The sequence below is a fragment of the Electrophorus electricus genome, chromosome 14 (genome assembly GCF_041902795.1).
Source record: "Electrophorus electricus isolate QZ-2024a chromosome 14, ASM4190279v1, whole genome shotgun sequence".
In the NCBI taxonomy this organism is placed as follows: Eukaryota; Metazoa; Chordata; class Actinopteri; order Gymnotiformes; family Gymnotidae; genus Electrophorus; species Electrophorus electricus.
The window spans coordinates 3,507,501-3,528,171 of NC_137510.1; the positions used below are offsets into that span (position 1 = coordinate 3,507,501).

At 45.8% G+C, this 20,671-nt stretch overlaps 2 protein-coding genes across 7 annotated transcripts in view; both read right to left on the bottom strand.

Moving 5' to 3' along the window:
* Positions 1–1,721, bottom strand: part of arnt (aryl hydrocarbon receptor nuclear translocator) — a 13,018-nt gene extending 11,297 nt beyond the window's left edge. Inside the window, exons 1-2 of one of the 5 annotated variants that reach the window (XM_081696789.1) lie at positions 1,328–1,721; positions 226–325 (exon numbers count right to left, since the gene is read on the bottom strand). In XM_081696789.1, coding sequence (XP_081552915.1) covers positions 226–325; positions 1,328–1,343 — 116 coding nt within the window. In that variant the 5' untranslated portion in view covers positions 1,344–1,721. The remainder of the gene's footprint in view (positions 1–225; positions 326–1,327) is intronic. The other 4 variants (XM_081696787.1, XM_081696788.1, XM_027003150.3 and 1 more) reach the window with 4 other exon arrangements.
* A 409-nt stretch (positions 1,722–2,130) lies between these two features.
* cers2b (ceramide synthase 2b) lies at positions 2,131–20,376 on the bottom strand. Of its 2 annotated transcripts, XM_027003153.3 has the most exons (11): positions 20,101–20,376; positions 11,427–11,600; positions 11,122–11,239; positions 10,868–10,986; positions 8,480–8,537; positions 8,211–8,261; positions 7,911–8,003; positions 7,527–7,655; positions 6,243–6,349; positions 5,629–5,782; positions 2,131–5,176 (listed from the first exon to the last, which is right to left on the bottom strand). In XM_027003153.3, exons 2-11 carry the CDS (start codon positions 11,597–11,599, stop codon positions 5,030–5,032), a joined length of 1,149 nt encoding a protein of 382 aa, XP_026858954.1. In that variant the 5' UTR covers position 11,600; positions 20,101–20,376; the 3' UTR covers positions 2,131–5,029. The 2 variants fall into 2 exon arrangements, with proteins under 2 accessions (XP_026858954.1, XP_081552918.1); XM_081696792.1 differs by lacking the exon at positions 11,427–11,600.
* Between the last annotated feature and the right edge of the window lie 295 nt (positions 20,377–20,671).

Below are 20,671 nucleotides of genomic sequence, written 5' to 3' on the forward strand. Positions count from 1 at the left end.
AATCGCCTGGGAGATCCTCCCTATAACAAGCCTAACACACAACTTGTATAGTATGAACCAAACAAATGCAACTTTTTGTTTCGGGTAATCATGTGAAGAGCTTTGAGTGTGACTAAAACATCAACGCAATTGCAAATCAAACAGCATTCGCCTTATAACCCAGTAGCACAGGCAGCAGCCCGGGGCCATGGGACGTTATTCAGTAACGATGCTAAGAGTACTCACCTGGCTGGGCGTTTGTTGTTGCCCTTGGGCACGACGGCTCCGGGCCCAGCGTGAGACCCAGCTGGCGTAGCCATGCCCAAGGAAGGCACATCGGGCATATCTAAGAACACACACAGACTCAGTGTTTCACATCTTCAAATAAACAAGTGGACCCCATTTCACCCCAGGACACCCGACATTTGACGGTCGTCACTGGTCATAAACCAAACAGTCTCATGTTCTGTGAGAACGTGTTAGCACCTGGGTTGTATATAGACACATATACTTTTAAAATATATAATAAGCAATAACAGTTGTATAAAAGACAAAAGAGTATAATTACAGCAGGGAAAATTATTTCGGCGACCGCATGGTGTAGAACTAGGCAGCTAAGATAGCTTTTAACGTGTTTCTTCTAAACTCAAGGGCAGCCAACTTGATAGACAGTGTCATGTCAGTATATTTTGGATACACATGCAGAATAACTCCGTAGGTCGAGGCGATCTAATGTATGCCCGCTTAACTTTCATTGAACGGACAGGGCAACCAGAGACACAGATACGCTCGTAACAATTACTACCCATCGGGGTAGATAGATAAGTTAGCTACCCCAGGTAGCCAGATGTTATCGACCACTTCTACTGCTTGTAACCCATTTGAGATGACATGCAAAGTCACAGGCAACGATAACGATCAAAACGTTTAACCACACTACAAATAAGTAGCTACAGTCAGGTTTAATACGCGTATTTAATACATTTATCAGCATAACGCTTTTAAAACCTAAACCCTACTAGCTTGGCTCGGTCTCTTAAAGGTTAACCTAACTAAGCTAAGTAGCAAGCGTTAGTCATCCCATCTTAACCTTGCGGGGGGGCTAGCTAGTGAGTTAGCTGGCCAACTTGACAAGTTAAACTGATAGTCAACGGAAAAGCTGGGATAACGGTTAAAACGGCGATTAAACGATTAAAACCGTCCGTGATGTGTCACTAGCCGTTAGCTAACGTAGCTAACGCTAGCTCTCCAAGTGAGGTAGAGCCGGTAGTATCGCTGTCTGTCAAAAAATAAAGTCAGTAAATGAAACCCTGACAGCTGCTCGCTTTAGCAGAAAGCGTTACAGTACCTGAACTAGATGTCATATCCAGCCTGAAGTAAGGTTAGCTAGCTAACACATAAACAAAACTAGCTAACTAAGCTAGCTGGGTCACTCGCAGAAAAGAAAATACAGCCAATGCTGCCCACTTTGCTCTTGTGGAAACAACAAAAAATAATAATTAAAAAATAATTCCTCTTCGTGTCATAACTTGCAAGTAAATGATCATTTTCGTCCCCAGCCCAACGAAACGGGCTCACGGGTGGAAGAAGACTGTATTTTTTCCCCCCGCTCGTATGTTCCCGTTTAAAAAAAAACCCCTTTCTGCTTCAAGATGGCGCGGCGGCTTCCAGTAAACAGTGTTGAAGGAAACTGGTGAGACCGTGGGCACCGTGTGAAAGTGACGTACGGCAGCTCTCTGTCCGCGCTGCCTGAAGTTTAGCAGGGTTTTCTCGCTCGGCATAATTGTATAATAAGCTGTGTCAGTGTCACATCTGTTACAGCGACACATGTAAAAACGCCACAAGCACTGCCGAGTTTGACAGAGTATCGGCCCAACACCTGCTACACAGGGCTGAGACTTTTTCCCACCACTTAAAAGGGTTCACTTGTAAGGAGAAGTTGTTTTTACCTTAGAAATGTCTGGAGAGTTTATTCAGTGGTTGTCTTTAATAATGAAGCTGGTGAGGATATTTTTCATTATTTATGCAATTTCTGTGTGTGAGATCTGAGGTAAGAATGTTTTAGGTCCCGTAAATGAACAGGGCTTAAAAGGAGATCTGGCCAAGTGTGTAGAACATTTGTACACAGTCCAGTTTCCACACATTATCATCTTTTGTGATTCTCATTTTTTCTTTATTATTTTCATCATTATTAACATTTCAGGAAAACAAAATGCACAGAAAAAAACCCAAAAAGGTAACACTGTAATTTGAGTTTGGCTGTATCGCTGGAACAGTGCATTGAGGGCAGTGAGGAGGTTAAAACAAAGAAACGATACGAATAACCAAGGGGCCCGGTAGAAGAACAGAGTCAGAAGTAAAACTTAAGTAAGAACAGTACTTCATTCTGCAAAGATATGAACGTGTTAAAAGGAGAGATGGAGGGAGAGAGATCCATTAAGAGAGTATGATACGGTCTTATTTAGAGAGTAGGAGTCTGTCTGGTAGCACTGTGATGGCAGGCTGCATAGACCGAGTGGAGGCCGTCATCCTCCCAGGTCAGGGCTTCTCAGCTGGACCTTCAGAAATCTGAGAGCCGTGGCAGCAGTTGGGGGAAACTGACAAAAAAAAAAAAAGCACCTCAAAACTGCCACAAAACTTGCAATGTATACACAGCTAGCCATTTCAACCTTTATATATTCAGCTAGTCATCAGACTTTAGAACTACTGGTCGCACAAGTTTAAGCTCGTCACACCTGAGTGTGAGACTCTTGCCTTTGTAGATGACTGACTTACGGCTACGTTGGTGCTAATGTTATTTCTGTGTCTTCCTGTTCAAATGGTGCTAACGTTATTTTAGTTCCGTGTCTTCCTGTTCAAATGGTGCTCTCTAGCATTATTTTAGTTCTGCGTTTTTCTTTTCAAAGAATGCAGGATTAAGAGTAAGATTTTTAAAGTCTACACACTCTGGAGTTTGTTGCCATTCTTAATAAACAATAACAAGAATCATGTTTCATGGTCTTTTAAATCATGTCACACTGGGCAGCGTGTAAAGTGAGAGTCAGTCAGGCATTCGCTCAATCACCTTAAAAATCACAATTTCTTAACTTGGAATGAATCAAAAACATCAAACTAAAATAAAATAAAATAAAAAAAATGTAAACCTGTTACCAATTTTTATATTGGAATAAATCACAAAGCTGTACACAGATTATTGTTGTCATTTGCCAACAGGCTCCGTGGCCAGGTAAACTTTGTTCACTTTTGCTGCTGCAAAGTAATGAATATAAGTGTAAAGAAGTACAGGTCCTGACATTAGCCAGGAAGACAACTGGGCTTCCTCCTCCTGCATCCTCCACCCTGGGTCTGACATGACCAAAGATCGGCCTGTTGCGTTTTGACCAAAATCATTTACGTCTGCTGGATCACGTGAGTGATATGACTTCCAAAACCAGCCACAGAACCGGGCTGCAGCACCCCCTAGCCAATGGCAGAGAACCTGCACATCCACAATATGGAAAAAAAAAAAAAAGAAATCCCATGAGTACGGGAGACTGGACGGGATTTGCACGGCCTTGTTTGCCTCTGTGTGGCTAAGCTACTGCAACGAGCAACACATAATGTAGAGGATGGTGCCGCTCCCACGGTGTGCTGCTTACTGGGCAGAAGGAGGTCAGGCATTCCACACTTCTGCTTATGCATATGGAGCGTTAAAATACTTTATATTATCCTGTTTAGGGTTTTACTAGCAATTGCCAATGACTGTACACAAAAAGTTCTGTGTCAGGGGATGGTTTATGTATTACAGGGTCAGGAAAACTAGATCCTCGGTATAAGAGGAACAGCACACCAGCCATAGAGGCAGTGAGTCTTTGGTGTGGTTCTGCTGTTGTGAGTCTGGGGGGAAAAAAATTAAAAAAGGACTGACGGTAATGCCACACTACAGTACCTTTTACAGGAAACCGTCTGGAAATGTTCCAGGTTGTTCTCCTTTGGAGAGACATTACAATGCACGTCATGTCGTCAGGCTCGGAGAAGCCTGTCTGGGGCCAGGGTGGAGTAGGCAGAAGCTTCCCCGAGCCTAACAACCCCCCCCCCAAACGCAGCCATTGGACACTCTGGCAGACACTCTAGTAAAAATGGTTCTGGAAAATGGTTAGTTTAAAAGAAAAAAAAACTTCAAACAGCATTGTTTGAAGGAAGAGAAGCGATCTGGGAAAGGAGCAGGGTCATATGGCCAAGACTGCATTCGGCAGGCCAGAGTGAACCCACGCCGAGAAGCCTGGCAAACGGGTCCACCCAGGGGGCCCCTGTCGTCTGCTCTGGAACGATGACATGGGAAATGATATAACGCGCATATATCCGAAGGTCTCAGCAAGGCTGACAAATAAACAGACAAGACTGTAATTAGGCACTGCTACTGCTTCATCAGCCATACCGAAGCAGATAAATCTGCAGTTTTCTTGTTCCAAAACCATTTAAAACACTTAGCCTTCCATATTGGGTTTCATTTGGAGCACCCGTCTTTGCCTGCAGGTGTACTGGCATATACACAGTGAGTAGGTATTGTAGATATTAGAAGCAGAAAAAAAGAAACTTATAAAAAAATTAAATATGACCAGACACTTAAAAAATAAAATAAAACACAGGAGAGGACTAAGATAAGAGAATTATAAGGCACCTGTGTAGAAGACAGCAGCAAGACCGCCTTACCAGCCCTGTATCACCCTCATCACCCCTCCACCACACAATCATCACCCCTCCACCACACAATCACCACCCATCTCTCAGAGGGGGCTGGCACTGCATATCTAATCATGGGAAACTCCATCAATATTATCAGTGTTATTTTGTGTGTGTTGGATATATTTGCACTGGTAATGTAGTGTACGTGCACCGGCTTTGTATTTGTGTGTGTGCTGAAAAGATGTTTGACTGTTCATTCGGAAGTGTGAAGAGAGAGAGAGAGAGTAGTTTCTAAGCATTTGGAAGGTTTCTCTCTCGTGAGGACCGGCGTCATGAATTTCAGATTTCTTTCTCTTTTCAAGTGTGACTGACTATTACTCTGATATTATTCGGCCTTGTGGTGGTTGTTGTTATGTCTGACATAGCCATTCTGAATTGGCTTGCTCCTCTTCGTCACTTCGTTTTGCTCCTCCTCTTCCTCATCTGAGCTGTCTGTTTCCTCTCGGTCACTCCTCTCATCCTCCACTATCTCCTGGAATTCGAGAAACAAATGAGTGGAAGGATGAGTACCCTACAGACGAACCCCACACAACAGAAATGGGTGTCACGCGCGCCCCTCCCAAATGAATGCTCGTAACTTCCCTCTCTCTTTCTCTCCCAAACAATTATCGGCACAGATTCTGCTCTCTCTCCATTTCATGTCTGTGTTTCACACTTCTCACTGGTCTGTAAAGCGAATGTACAAGCGTTGTGTGCAGTGTGTTGATTGTAAAGCATCCTTGGGTACTGAGTGCAAATAAGAGTGTAATTATTAATAATATGCCTATAGGGTTATGATTAACATAATAGAGCAAGTAAAAATGAATATATTTAAAGATAAATTCTGTCTATTTAGTCCAAAGACACTCAGAATTGGACTTTGCACACACACACACACACACACACACACACACACACACACACACACACACGGTTTACACATACGTTTCTAGGGAGGAAGCGCAGCGCCATACGGACGATGAGGGCGGCCCAGAATATGTGCAGACACTGCAGCAATAGCAACAGCCCATTAAAGAAGTAATACCCGAAGAAGGGTGGGTAGATGGTCACAGGGTACACCCACGTACAGTACAGGATCCTGACAGGGGACACACACCATCATGGACCGGGTTTCTGCGGGCATGCTCAAGTCAAAGTGAATACTTGTAAAGACTTTTAATGCCATTTCCAGTGTGATTTAAGACCAAATTTGCGGTGAGGATATACAAAAATAGTCATTTTAAATAAGTCTTAAACATGGTAGACATGGTCACTGAGGAACAGATACTTTCAGGCTAATGTTGAATCGTTCCCAAGAGGAATAAGAACACTGACTTAACCGAGCATAGTGTATCGTATCCTTGTGTGTATCTAGCTACACCTAAAGCTCACTGTTACACATCAACTCACACGACCTGCTTGAAACATTGATGTGAACTTCTAAAACCGCATTTACACTGATTTCCATATTTTTGGATTTTGTGTGTGTGTGTGTGTGTGTGTGTGTGTGTGTGTGTGTGTGTGTGTGTGTGTGTGTGAGCGAGAGAAAGACCCTTTACCGGAAGGGGAAGATAACGAGCCGAGTGATGATGAAGAATCCAGCAAACACGATGAAGATGCAGTTACACATCTTCCTCCACCCTGCGTAGTTAAACATCTTAGCTGACTGGCAGAGATGGACAGAAAGGGGAAAAGAGAGAGAGAGAGAGAGAAACAGGCAGATTAGGCACAAGAAATGTAGTTACAGTCATTTTCCAGTAGGTGGTAGTGTTGGGCATTTCGCCCGTGTACGTTTTGGCTCATTTGACCAGAGTTCTCCAGCGTGCGTGGTCACCTGGTCTCAGAGCAAAACAGCAGATCGAGTGTGTTCAGCCTGCAGCAGGGTCACTCAACACATCACTGCTCAATCATTATTGTGATACTGGTCTTTACAATACAGATATTAAATAGTTAAATGACATTTCTAACCAATCACACATTTTATTACATGTTGTGAACATATAAGGCCAGTATCTGGATCTGAAACGATGCGTTCATATAACCCATCAAATCCACAAACCTGGTGAAAATAAACCAGACTGGCTGTAAGTAATCTCTCCTCATCAGTGGCTCACTGGCACTCTAATATCTTGCTAAGGTTCGCTCATTTGGAAGACGGATCTGTATCATCACAATGGCATATTTTCACCTGTAAAAACAGCCTCGATTTCTACCCTGCATCATTACACAAGTGGGGCTCTTTGGATCGAGTGCTGGTGGATTCTTCATCTTCTCCCATGACTGTGAAGCTCTACTTGGTCCCAGCAGGAATGTTGATGAGCCAGAACGTTTAGATCACACACACACACACACACACTGCACACACTGCACACACTGCACACACTGCACACACTGCACACACACACTACACACAGTCCAGTGCGAGTTTAGTGCTTGAAGGACTGAGCAATTCTGAACCAGACCCATGCAATTCTGGATAATTTTCACAATGGATAGAAATTTCAGCAATTTTCTCATTTTAGTAAACACCAGTTTACTGGCTCTCCCTGAAACAACTGGATCAAATACATACTTCTTCACTTTTGCTATTTTCTCATTATTATTATTATTATCATCATCATTATTATTATTACTACTACTACTACTTAGTTAATATGAAGGTGAGTGTGTGTGTGTGTGTCTGTCTAGCAGTATGTGTGTGTGTGTGTATATATGGGTGTGATGTGTGAGTATGTGTATCTATGCACATATGCGTTTCCATGTGTGTCTGTTTATCTATCAGTGTGCATTTATGATGGGTCTGTAGGGGTGTGTGTGTGTGTGTGTGTGTGTGTGTGTGTTACCTCCAGAAAGTAATCAGAAGAATCGTGCAGAAACATGATGAGAGTGCCTGCACGGATGTAGTTCATACACCAGGAGAAACTTATCAACATGATGGTGGCTACGTGGTGGATGATCTGTTCCTTAAAGTCCTGAGAGGAGGGGAGAGAGAGAGAGAGAGAGAGAGAGAGAGAGAGAGAGAGAGAGAGAGAGAATCTGGTTCTGTTTGTGGACAGTGTTAATTTGACTCTGTTCCTCTAGACTGCACTATGCACTGGAAATATTTGAAATGACTTGTTAACGACAGGGGCGGTGTCCCGGCCGACGACGGACTGATGCCGCCCCAGCCGAGGTTATATGGCGTTCATGAAAGTGTGGGAGCATGTCTGTGTGCGAGTCAGACTCACTTTACGTTTGACATCTGAGGCCACACTGAACAGAAGAGAGGCGTAGAAACCTAACTCCAACATGTAGTACCAGTACTGCGAGGGTAGTAGTGTCTGAGAGGGAGGGAGAGAGAGAGAGAGAGAGAGAGAGGGAGAGAACAGAAGAGGAAAGAGAGAGGATGACGATTTTGGCAAATGCTTTTAAACACAGCGGCGATTCTCACTGCCATTAGCAGACATGTGTGTGCAGATCTAAACACAGATTTGCCTTCAGTGGTGCATCACCCAGAAACTGTGTAAACAATCACAAAATGAACCCACCAGAACAGGGAAACCCTTCCACATCTCCTCCAAGTCATATAGCCAGGGCTTCTGTCAGAGAGAGAGAGAGAGAGAGAGAGAGAGAGAGAGAGAGAGAGAGAGAGAGAGAGAGAGAGAGAGAGAGAGAGAGAGAGAGAGAGAAATGCAGATTACATCCATAAACGCGATTATACGACAAGCTTCCAATGAATCTGACGAGAAAGAGAGAAGGAGAGAGAGAGTTGGTGAGGGAGGGTGAGATAGCGGGAGATAATGATCCCATCACTCACATCTATAAGAGCAGCCAGACCATAAACAAATGCAAAGAGATAGAACACAAATCTCCAACTGTAAGAGAAAACACACACACACACACACACACACACACACACACACACACACACACACACACATTAAAATCACTGAGTGTCTATGCTCAGAATGGTGATTTTATTTAACCCTCTGGTGTCACATGTGTGTATATGTGTGTGTGTGTGTGGGTGGGTGGGTGTGCGACTTGTAAACACACATCCATACTAAGATGACAGACAAACAAGTTTCACGTCACATTTCGGTTTCCCTCGTTATTGTTATGACTATTAACAGCACGCTGCTGGCATGTCCGAGGCGGAAGCTGGGGTACTCTGACACTAAGCTGGCGGGTCAACACACAGAGCTCTTCTCAAACACTTCTCCCGAGTGTGACTGATCCACACCAGAAGTGGCACTCCTCCCTCTCACTGTTAGGAGGCCAACTATGGCCCTGATCTGCATTACTACGAGAGTCTGCAGACTTTTATCAAGCAAATTTCTGAAGAAGTGCTGAAGAAAAAGCACTTATAACACAGCCAACCAATTACGACGTCAGAACAGAACACAGCCCTCCCCTGTCACAGGCTGTCTCTGACCGCTAGACATCACAGACCCCTGCCCCGTCACAGGCTATCAATTGGCTATCCTAATAAATTGTCCTGTGTGTGTGTGTGTGTGTGTGTGTGTGTGTGTGTGTGTGTGTGTGTGTGTCTGCATGCATGGTGATGGACGATGCTCTGTCCTGGGTGTTGTCCTATCCTGAGGTTTCTGGTTGAGAGTACGTTGTTCGCGATTGGCTGCCGATCAGCAGTGTGCGTCTGGGTGTAAAAGGTGTGTGTGTGTGTGTGTGTGTGTGTGTTAATTGTAAAGTGACCTTGGGTTCCTATACGGTGCTATCTAAATATAATTTCATTCATTCATAAATGGAGAATTTGTCACATTCGCAGGGCTGTCCCACAAGGCTCTATATTGTCACTAAACGACACAGAAAAACTAGTCCTTGCAGTTATCACATCAAGTTTGGATTACTGCAGTGCTGGGCTGTGTGGAGGTTCCGCTGGTCGTCGTAAGTTCCAGTTAGTCCAGAATACCACAGTGGAATAAATCTCGAACCCGAAGAACCTGAGAATTTGACCACATTAATAACATTAGATTTCGTAATGACTACAGACTTCTGATCTGACCCATAAGTACCTCAGTGACCTCATCGCTCAGTAATGACCCACAGAAAGGCTACTTCTGCAAGACGCGGGCTTCCTGGCCACACCCATGTTGAGGTCCAAGGTGCTGCCATTATGATCCTGATCCTGTGGGTGCTAACACACCTATGACGCACAGCCAACAATCCACTACGCCTGGACCACCCAACCTGGACCTGACCGGCGTGTCAGGGCTTCCCCCGTAATTCATCACTCACGCCACCAGAGGTCCTCATCCCCTGAGTGTTGGCTGTCACCATGGTTACCAGTCATACTCACCTGCACCCTGTTGTAAACACTCTCTCAGTTCCACTCAGCCTATGGGAAGCGCTGCCAGTTCCGTCTCATTTTGCTTGGTGTTTTGGTACTCTAATGTACTTTATGTTTCGGTACGCCCGTTTTCTGGGTTTTGATTTGTGCCTTTGTCTGGTCTGACCCTGATTTTGGCTTTGATATTCTTTGTCCTTCTCACCGTGACATCTGAGTCCCCCCAAGTCCACGGTCACATCCTGACACTTAATCCAGAACATTCACCTGCAGATTAGCCCTGAATAGTGCTACGTTCCAGCGTCTCCCAGAGGAAGATGGGGTTTCCTTTTGAGTGCGGTCTTCCCAAGTGTTCTTCTTTATGCCCTCAGGAGTGTGTGCTTGCTACTGTCTGCTCGTTCGGAATCAAGACACATTCTGACAACTCTGTCATCTCACTCTTTTCATCATCGCTGTGTGTGTGTGTGTGTGTGTGTGTGTGTGTGTGTGTGTGTGTGTGTGTGTGTGTGTGTGTGTGTGATACTGTCAGTGATAGGACTGACAGCCAGAGGTGCATGAGAGGAAGCATATATATAGCTGTGTGTGCATGTGTGACCTGTGTGAAAGCAGAAGGCCAGTATCACATTAACACCTCAGCTCTGAGTGTGTGTGTGTGTGTGTGTGTGTGTGTGTGTGTGTGTGTACAGAGCAAGTGCTGCAGCAGCTGTGTCAAGATAATCTGCAACAAACTCAGCATCAGACCAAAACACTGCAGATGCGAATAAGTTTGAGGATGACAGTTTGTGTGTTCATTGCTAGGAAGTGAGTCAGTGTGCGAGTGAGTGTTTTGTGTGTGTCTGTGTGTGTGTGTGTGTGCGCGTGTGTGTGTGCGTGCGTGCGCATGCACGAATGTGTGTCTACCTGGCCTCGCAGAATTTCTTCATGAGGTTGGGTCTGTCTAGGTTTCTCCTCCGTCTGAACCAGCCCTGAAGCTGCTTCTCTGACCAGCCAGTCTGTTTACAGAGCTGCTCTACAGAGCTCTAGAGACAGAGATAGAAAGAGAGAGAGAAACAAAAGAAAGAGCAAGAAGCAGAGGGAAGCAGTGGGGTGTTGGGTATTTGCTGGTGTTGCAGGAGTAGGACGCCAGTGTTGGGTGTGTGGTGGTGTTTGGGTACCTGTGTTGGGTATTTGCTTGTGTTGCAGTAGTATGACTCCAGTGTTGGGTTGTGTGCCGCTTTTCTTCGCATGGTTTCATTTATTCCAAGTAACGAGGCCAAATACCGAGCAACAGACCTACAGAGACAGTAAGACGGAGAGGAGATGCATGGCCGTTTAAAGGAAAGTACGACATACGAGGACATAAAGGACACAGAGCAGATTGCACCGGAGTTGAACTGGTGTGCTCCAATGCTCTGAAGGGCAGAACTGTCTGGAAAGTCTGGATGAGATGACCTTAGCCTGGCACAGCACTCTGACTCACCTCTCGAAGATCTGACGAACCACAAGGAAGAAGAGTGCGAACGGTAGCGCCACCCACAAATCCCGTGCCTTGGCGTAGACCCGCCCATCCCGGTCCTCCAGGTCCGCCCACCCTAAACCCTCTGGAAACCAGAGACGCTCCTGCCAAAAGCGGTCACTCAGCCACTTCAACATACTACGAAACACAGAGGGTTATGTGGGGGTTAGTATGTGAATCACAAAACACACACAAAAAAAATGCTCGTTTGATTGTAATAGTAATGTGTGTCATGGTGTGGTATGGGTCAGGGTGACACACCAGACATCATCATAAGAATATGACACACAGACAAGAGATCAGACACGTGGCCAAAGGACCGCATCAGTAGACAGCTGCCACACACACACACGCACACACACACACACACACACACACACACACACACACACACACACACACACAGCTCCTCTAGGTCAAGGTTGCTGCTTGTCTTGTTACCCTGTCCAAGAAACACCCTGTGTTACAACAGCTCTGCTGACACAATACATCTATGATATCCATTATACACCCACAATACAGCTACGATACACCCACGACACATCAAAAACCAGAATAAGCTGAATGTTCACTAATGAGGTGCACATCAGCTCTAGAACCTCAGACCAAGATCTCCACCAAGACCTATTTGGAGAAGAACTGCAACCACACCCACTATATCACCCCAAATCTCTCTCTCTCTCTCTCTCTCTCTCTCTCTCAGCTTGACTGTCAAACAACACCCCCTACACACGCACACACATACAGTCAGTGGTGATTCACAAACCGGGTTATAGTCCCGGCAGCTCATTAAACCCTACATTTTCATTCCTAGTGAGAAGGCAAACTGGGTCATGGGCGGTTAGTGTCCCCCTGCTAAACAACCTCAGCACAATGGTTTAGCTTTGTGGGGTACAGTGGGCATATCTGTGCATTTGTGCTTAGTGTATGTAGCGTTAGATTAAACTGTGGGTTAAGTGACATACTTGTGTGACTGTGTGCTTGTGTCTGTGTGTGTACAGGTCTGTGTGTGCGAGCATGCGTGTGTGTGTGTGTTGTGTGTGTGCGTGCGTGTGTATAGGTCTGTGTGTGCAAGCACGCATGGGTGTGTGTGTGTGCGCGCGCGTGTGTCTGCTCCAGATCATTATCACACTTTTACTTCCTTATCATGGATGGTCAAATGGTTTTGGGCAGAGAAAGTGATGAAAATCTGCACCACTGTCTTAATAAGCAGAACTTATTTGAGCCTTTCGCACTCACCAATGACTGCTTTAATATGGACTCGTGCATGACAGCTTTAACAGGGACTCGCATGGGACTCATATAAAGAGTTAAAAAAAACAAAAAACCAGTTACAATTACAAAATCTCCATAACAGTCTCCTTAAGGGATTTCCTACATAATTTCTCTCTATAGCACATTATCCTAGACAGATCTCTACATCAAACTATCCAAGTTATATCTCTACAGCGTGTTGTCCATGATAGATCTCTACGGTAGATCAGATTGCCCATGCAGGGGTGATTTCCATTAGCGTAACACAGACAGGTTTGATGAGATTAGTGAGATTACTGTGGTGCAAGGATTTAGGGAACAAGGCTGAGCCGCAGCTCCGGACGACAGCCGGAACAGCTGGCCCGACTTTCCTCGTTTTAAACCCAAGCTTCCCCTCTCTCGGGAGTGCAGCAACAGACGAGCCCACCGTCCGGACACAGAGTCACGGAGCATGGCAAGGGAGGGGAACAGGAGTACATAAACTTCGGTCCTACCGCACAAGCCCCACCCAATGCATAAGCCCCGCCAGTTGCACAAATGTACAGCCTACTGCTCTGGGCTTTTCCATGAACCTCACAGCACCGATAGCCATTTTGGTTTCCAGGTACTAGTTTCCGACTTTATTTCATTTCGTTTTTCCCCCCTATATCAGCCAATAGATGCTTGAGATGTGTTTATTAACACTACTGCTCTTTCCTCCCCTCGGGAATGGAGTTCTCTCATTTGAGGCCTGAACTGCCTGTTTATGGCTAAAGCTAGCTTTTAACAGGGGGCGCATCACCATTGGCCGAGGCCCGCCTTTGGGCGGGGCCAGGGGCCTCCTACCAGAAGCCTGTGTGCAGAGCCGCACGGATACAGAGCTTGGTGTGTTGCGTGTGGGTGGAGTTGGCTTTCTGTCATCCAGCTCTCTGTGCAGACAGGCCCGGTCAGGCTGAGCTTGCAACATAAGAGCCATTGTTCTAGCCTACACGTGCATATATAGACTGGGACCCATCACAAGCCCCTCACCCCCACCAGCCGGGCCTGTGTCGGAGCAGGCAGTCACCCTTAACCCTCTTACGCTCCGAGGCGCCTGGTCTGTGCGTGTTGTGCGGATTTGAATGTTTTGTACTACGCCGCGAACACCGCACCCAATCTCTGCTCGCACTTCACAGCGCTTGTATTTCTCTTAAATGAAACACACATTTGGATCTGATCCGTTATTGGAAACGCGGCCTTACACCTTGACTAAGTGCGCTCCTGTACAGGCTGCGCTCTTGCGATGGATGATTGTAAATGCTAATGTCAATGACCGTAAGATCGGCGGTGTTTCTGCGAGGGGAATCGCAAATATGGAACAACAGGTTTGGTACTTGGTCCAGAGCAAACTCAAGCACTGGAGGACGTCAGTGTTGCAGGACCAAACCCTGCCGATCCAGGATGTGCTGGGCACAGGGACCAGGATCTGGTGTGGTAAGTCTGGGATGATGCCACATTACTGTGCAAACAGCAAGCTGTGGGATCCTGGACTGAATTCCCACACCCATGGACCAAGACTAAAGTAAAAATCTAAGTAGAATCTTAATGGAGAGAGAGAGAGAGAGTGAGTGTGTGTGAGTGAGTCGGTGAGTGACCTTGTGATTAGCTTTAGTACCTCCAGCTACATTTAGCTTGTGTTTTTTTCACCCGTTATTCTCTACCAAGATGAACGTCGTTGTCTGGCTCATATACTGCGTCAGTGAGTGGTCTTGCGTCAATCTTCTCTTTCTGCTAACCCCTCCCCCTTCCTCACTCAGCAAGTAAGTAAACTGCACCGCCTTAAAATACATAAATAATTCATGGATGCGCCAAGTAAAATGGCTCAGGTCACTACGAAATGATGTTTCTCTCACTGCAGATCTTTTCTAGGTGTAAAAGTGTGACCGGAACAGAAGCTGATTACTCCTCTGAGGGCCAGTTTTCTACACTAAAACTGAAAACTGAATTTGATTCACCACTGGCACTACGATTTAGTCCAAGTCTAGATTTAATCCAGCATTCGTATTTCTCCATATCCTTCCTCCGTTTGGCAAGCTATTGCTTTCAGTTCCTCACGCAAGAAAGCCGCTGTGCAAGCTCCTCTATTTCTGATTGGTCCACTCTCTGCCTCTCGCTGTGGTAGTGATTACTGATTGGTCCACACCCTCTGCCTGTCTCTGTGGTAGTGATTATGTATGGTCTGTGGGAACTGTGTTGTTCTCAGCCATGCTGCCTGTTCTGAATGCAACTTCCAGAAAAGCTCTGAGAAATCGAATTAGCGCTTGCAGCCTTGCATTTATATTGTGATTATTTCCTTTATCTTGTACATTGCATTGCAATGCAACCTCCTGCTCCACTGTGCACGTGCTCTCGCGGCAGTCTCTGTCTGAGGTCATTAGTAACGGAGAAACATGTCACCAGACTGTTCTGCTGGAATGGTATGATGCTACCTCTCATATCTGACCACACACACACCCAACACTCACCTGACCAATGAGCAGGACGCTGAGCTCATCAATGAACAGGCACATATGGTTAGCCAATGACCAGTTAAAGCATCCAGTATATATGTGCTGCTTTATATCTGTGATGACATGTTTATTTATATAAAGAACACTCACTAGTGTTAATCACTAGTGTTACAGTGGCCCGTACATGCACCGAGGGACAGGTGATACAGTCGGTGAGAGGTACTGAGGGGCATGAGGGGTAGATATACAATACTGGAAGCCAAGGTGTGTCAGGTTGACCCTTAGGGTCAGTACTGTGACCCTGTGAATAGTGAAACAATGACGTTGCATTCAAGGAAATGATAAAGTGCACCATCAGCTACCACAGCAAAGGTTGTGTAGCATATGCACCAACGAGTCAACCTTTGACCTTTGACTGCACCATGGACACCTCCTGAATGAGACTTTTCAATCGAGAGCCAAACTCTGATCCACTGCAATGACGACACTGAGACACTACGGTGCGACAGAGAGACTACGGTGTAGGGATACTCTGTGCAAATGCCCACAGTGAAACAGTCCAATCATATCTAATGTCTTTACAGGAAATGTTCAAAGAACTGAAACCTTATTGACAGTTAAAACAAATTATACTTTTTAATAGGTCATTTTCAATATCTAAGGGATATAGATAGTGAGTGATTAAATTATTTATTTTTTACACATTTTAGTAATGCAAAATGTTATTTTATTGGGGTTTGTTCTGTGAAACATATGTTTATAAAATTCGCTCCCCCAGACTTCCATGGGGCATCAAAAACTAATATATTGCAGTGACAGCAATGACTCACTACCGTGTTGTATGGTGCAGTTTGGTGTACGGTGTAGCGATGATAAACTACGGTGACGCACAGTGTAGCGATGACCTACTAGTAGTCCAGTGTAGTCCAGTGTAGCGATGACCTACTACAGCGTAGTCCAGTGTAGCGATGACCTACTACAGCGTCGTACAGTGTAGCGATGACCTACTACAGTGTAGTCTGGGGTCATATGGTGTAGCGATGACCTACTACATTGCAGTACTGTGTATTTCGGTGTCATATGGTGTAGCGATGGCCTACTATGGTGTAGTTCGGTGTCATACGGTGTAGCGATGACCTGCTACGGTGAAGTACAGTGTCAGGATGACCTGCTACGGTGAAGTACAGTGTCAGGATGACCTACTACCTTGAAGTATGGTGTCAGGATGACCTACTACAGTGCAGTACTGTGCATTTCAGTGTCATACGGTGTTGCGATGACCTGCTACAGTGTGGTACGGCGTCAGGATGACCTACTACCGTGAAGTAAGGCGTCAGGATGACCTACTACCGTGAAGTAAGGCGTCAGGATGACCTACTACCGTGAAGTAAGGCGTCAGGATGACCTACTACCGTGAAGTAAGGCGTCAGGATGACCTACTACCGTGAAGTAAGGCGTCAGGATGACCTGTTCTCCAGTACATGTCTATTGTTTTCCTCCTGTGGTGAAGCCTGACAAACAGCCTGGGCCTGTTTCAGCACTCCACGCTCGTTTCAGTCTTGCATGTAATAATACATCATTAACAATGATCTTCAAGTCATTACTTCATGGGAGAGCATTGTGGATATAATTTATAGATCACAGAGTACATATAGCACCACCTTTGATCCTCATAACCGTTACATCATACCTCCTCCCTCACACAAGCACAAGTAACTGGAACGAACACGCCCAGAACCCTATATATCAGATAGCAGTAGATAACACTAGACAGTATGTTTATACTATGTCAGTGAACATGTTAAAACACTTATTCACATAATAGCCTGATTCACATAATAGCCTGAGGATGTGATGTAGTTAAACTGCTTCTCGCTTGTGTTTGTACAGGACTATTCTGAAGCACAGAAAGCTTTTTTACCCCTCTTTCTTAGAAAAAAAAGCACCAGAGTCCCTTTAAAGAGGTTGAGTGGTATGCTGATGCACCATTGGAAGTCACTGGGCTGTGAAAACCTTTCCCCAGGGATCACCTCCCCTTTCTGAGTGGGGAACAGCTCCAGTCATGTGACCAGCAAGGATCCACTTACCCACTCCTTACAGATTAAGCACGGCACAGTTTAGGGCTCATAACCTGAGCACTCTGCTAATGAGAGGACCATTATCCGGCATCGTTTTGCTACAGCTCAGAGAAAGCAAGGGTTTCTTTCCTCAACCCTGATCTGGTGCAAGTATCCTTCATTCATCTGCTCTGGTGCAAATATCCTATTGGTTCACTCACTGTTGGACTCCTCCTGAACGAAATGAGATCCAAACTCTGAGTCACTGCAGATTCGAATTTCCTGCAACCACCTGGCACGTCACTGCGATTAGCGACAGTGAGACTATGGTGATATAGTACCAGGGTACGGTGAGAGACAATTTTTAATCATTCCCTTTAAAACAGCCTTAAACAACATCATCTCTGCTGAATCCTGTGTTCACACTGCTGATCAATAATAAAGAAAAAAACAGGACTGATATCGCCTTTGTCTCAAACTAAATATTTTTTTAAAACGATAAATAGATAAAAGCATCAGAGCATCTTCGACTGAACCTAACCTGCACGGACCCCAGGCCTGGGCCACCCGCCTCTGGCTAACGTGCAGTGATGGCTGACTGTCTGCCACACACCCTGCTTAAGCCCACCAGAACTTCCCAATCCGTCTGTGGCAGAAGGACCTCGGCCCTGCCTCTCTGCCTCCCGCAGGGTGTGGTCCCCTTCTCCACAACGCTGCTTACTCTCCTGGCTGTGTTTGGAAAGATTCAAGAAAATAACCAGAGGACAAAATTTCCAATTGATCCAGTAATGCAGATATATAACCGCAAAAAGCAGCGACACTTCTTAAAAGAACACATTACGTCTGAGTGGCGTAAACCACTTGTTTCTCAGAAACGCATTGTCCTGGTGTTTTTTTTTTAGCTAAAACTATCTAATTATGTCCATTCCAAGACCAAATAGGGCAGTTCAGTTTAACTGATATCATTGCATCAATATGGTATTGTGTCACATTCCACAGACGGAGAAGAATTTACGAATGAGTACATTCTCTGACCTAGACTGAACCTAGACCCATGAGAGCAGAAACGTGCACTGCAGACAGCCACTTCAACGCTCCCCAGCACTTTACCGAATGACAGTATGCACTCTGCACTCTGATTGGCTAATTTAATCATATGACACCACTCTGGCCATTCTCCTCCTGACCTATCACTGCAGTGTGCTCGTGATGCATTTTTCCTCCTTAGTGGTTCCCGAGGAGGAAAGACAGTATTCATGAAGCCACACACACACACACAGCATTCTTATCCAGAGCGACTTACATATTTACCAGTAAATCTGCATATGCTTATGCAGATCAGTACTGATTGATACTACATATAAATATGCATATTTTGTATATTTACACATTTAGCATTTCAGCTGCTGCTTAGTGATGAGGAGCTCACCCCCTCCCCAGCAACCAAAACCTTCACACCCACTACAGGGGGATACAGTAATAGGCTGACAACCCAGCACACGCCGGTCACCTCAGCACACTGAAATCCAGAACTCTCCGTTCAGTCACCAAAACATCTGATATCCGCCAACACCAGCTGCCATTTTTAACACCCGTTTCTTTTACCGCATCATTTGTGTTTTGAGCGTTTGGTCTAAAATGACCCTTTGTTTGACTTTCAGATCAGTTTAATGATCGATCCGCACAGATTATGGATTATTCAAGCATTCTTGAAGGCTGCTGAAGAAATAAACGTATGACAAGATGACTAATTGCAAAAAACGACACAGCCATTTGTTTATAAAGCATGTCCAACCCACAGTCTGAATCAGTGTGTGAATTTCATATGAATGGCATAGCACAGGTGTTGAAGCTAAGTTTGTGTGCGTCTGCTTTTACGAACTAAGTGACATCACACCAAGATGTTTTTGACTCAGCGCAGGTCAACGCTGAATGAAGACAGAGACAGAGTGATGATGACAGAGACCCGTCATCATTACGTAAAATATGTTCGTACGTGCTGAGGCAAATTACAGCGTGCCTGGTTAATTTTGGTCATTACAAAACAGCTCCTGGCTGCGAACACCGTCTTCATGACCGCCCCGTCGGTCATAAAGCACGCCGGGTGTCCAGCTCCAGTCCAACGGGAATGATCAGGCTCCTTCATTTCCAAGAATCAAGGGGAGAAATGTTCAACATAAAAATATTCAAACCTGCATATCTAGTGTTCGACTCGTAATTGTACAATGACCATCCCTCTTCGCCGTTCAGGAGAGCACCCACTCCATGTCCAATAATTACACATTGAAGTGGACCCACAGTGGCGGAGCGCAGGATGGGTGTTCGCCTCTCTCCAAGTGCACACGTTTAAGGCGCAACCACGAGGGCCGATTCAAACGTGCTTGCGTTAACAGACGGAAATGGCATTTCACAAAGAGTTTCTACTTAGGCTCCACTCAAAGCGTAAATCGTAACGTCATGGGTTAGGCACGCTACTGGCGATTAATGGTTACTCTGGACGCCTTTAACCACTGGTCTAGTGCATTTTGTAGGATCTTTAAACACTTCCAGGCTCACATTTGGTCTACTGGGGTGCAAGCCGATCTCTTCTGGAGAGGCTTCACGCACTAAAGTAGAGGAAGTAGAGTAACGTGTCTACGACGTTGCACAACGGAGACATCGCATATGGTACGGGACAAACCCAAAGGTGACGAGTGGACTAATTTACTGTAGTTTAGCGTATGATCCAACTCCCCCCCCCCCCCCACACACACACACACACACACACACACACACACACACACACACACACACGGGTGTACACTGCTCAAACGCCACAAACATAACGGGACGAAGACTAACGGTAGCTGCGTTACTCACTTCGGTTCCGAGTCTCGGTGAGAAGTTGTCTCCAGTCCACCGAAGCGTCCAAAAGTGAATCCGTTTCAAGAAAGCGGTTGTTCAGCAGGGTCCCCACGTTGCGTGGCGGTGGTCCGTAAAATAAACCTAAGGTCCAGCCTGACTGCTCCCTCCGCCTACCCACATCTCTGATTCCCAAGAAAAAAAAGTTGTTTGTTTGTTTTTTTTCCAGGCGGAACACGGTAAGATCCGTTATCCTATCGGGGTTGATACCGTAGTTCCCGGTCCACGGATAACCGGCGCTGGAGTTTGTTTTCTGACTCTCGGTGGCTCTCCGGTCTTATCCAGTCCGAACGCTTGTCTCTGCCCGTGGACGTTAGCTCGTTTTAGCGCGCGCGGATAGGCGTCGGTCAGGCGAGCAGCAGGCGTAGAGGCGCGAGGAGGAGGGCCGAGTCGGGAGGGCCCAAAAATGACGTGAACGCAGAGGCAACGGTGTGTGTGTGTGTGTCACGCACTTCGTGCTTCCGGTGCGTGAAGTATGTCCGAGATAAGCACGCTTGGATTCCTCCTAGTTTAGGGATGACAGGACAAC

Coding starts and splice junctions, on each gene's coding strand:
- cers2b (XM_027003153.3), bottom strand. CDS start 11,599: ATGTTGAAGTGGCTGAGTGACCGCTTTTGGCAGGAGCGTCTCTGGTTT. Junction 8,262..8,479: donor GTCTGGCTGCTCTTATAGAT/GTGAGTGATGGG, acceptor TCTCTCTGACAG/AAGCCCTGGCTATATGACTT. Junction 8,004..8,210: donor GGAAGGGTTTCCCTGTTCTG/GTGGGTTCATTT, acceptor CCTCCCTCTCAG/ACACTACTACCCTCGCAGTA.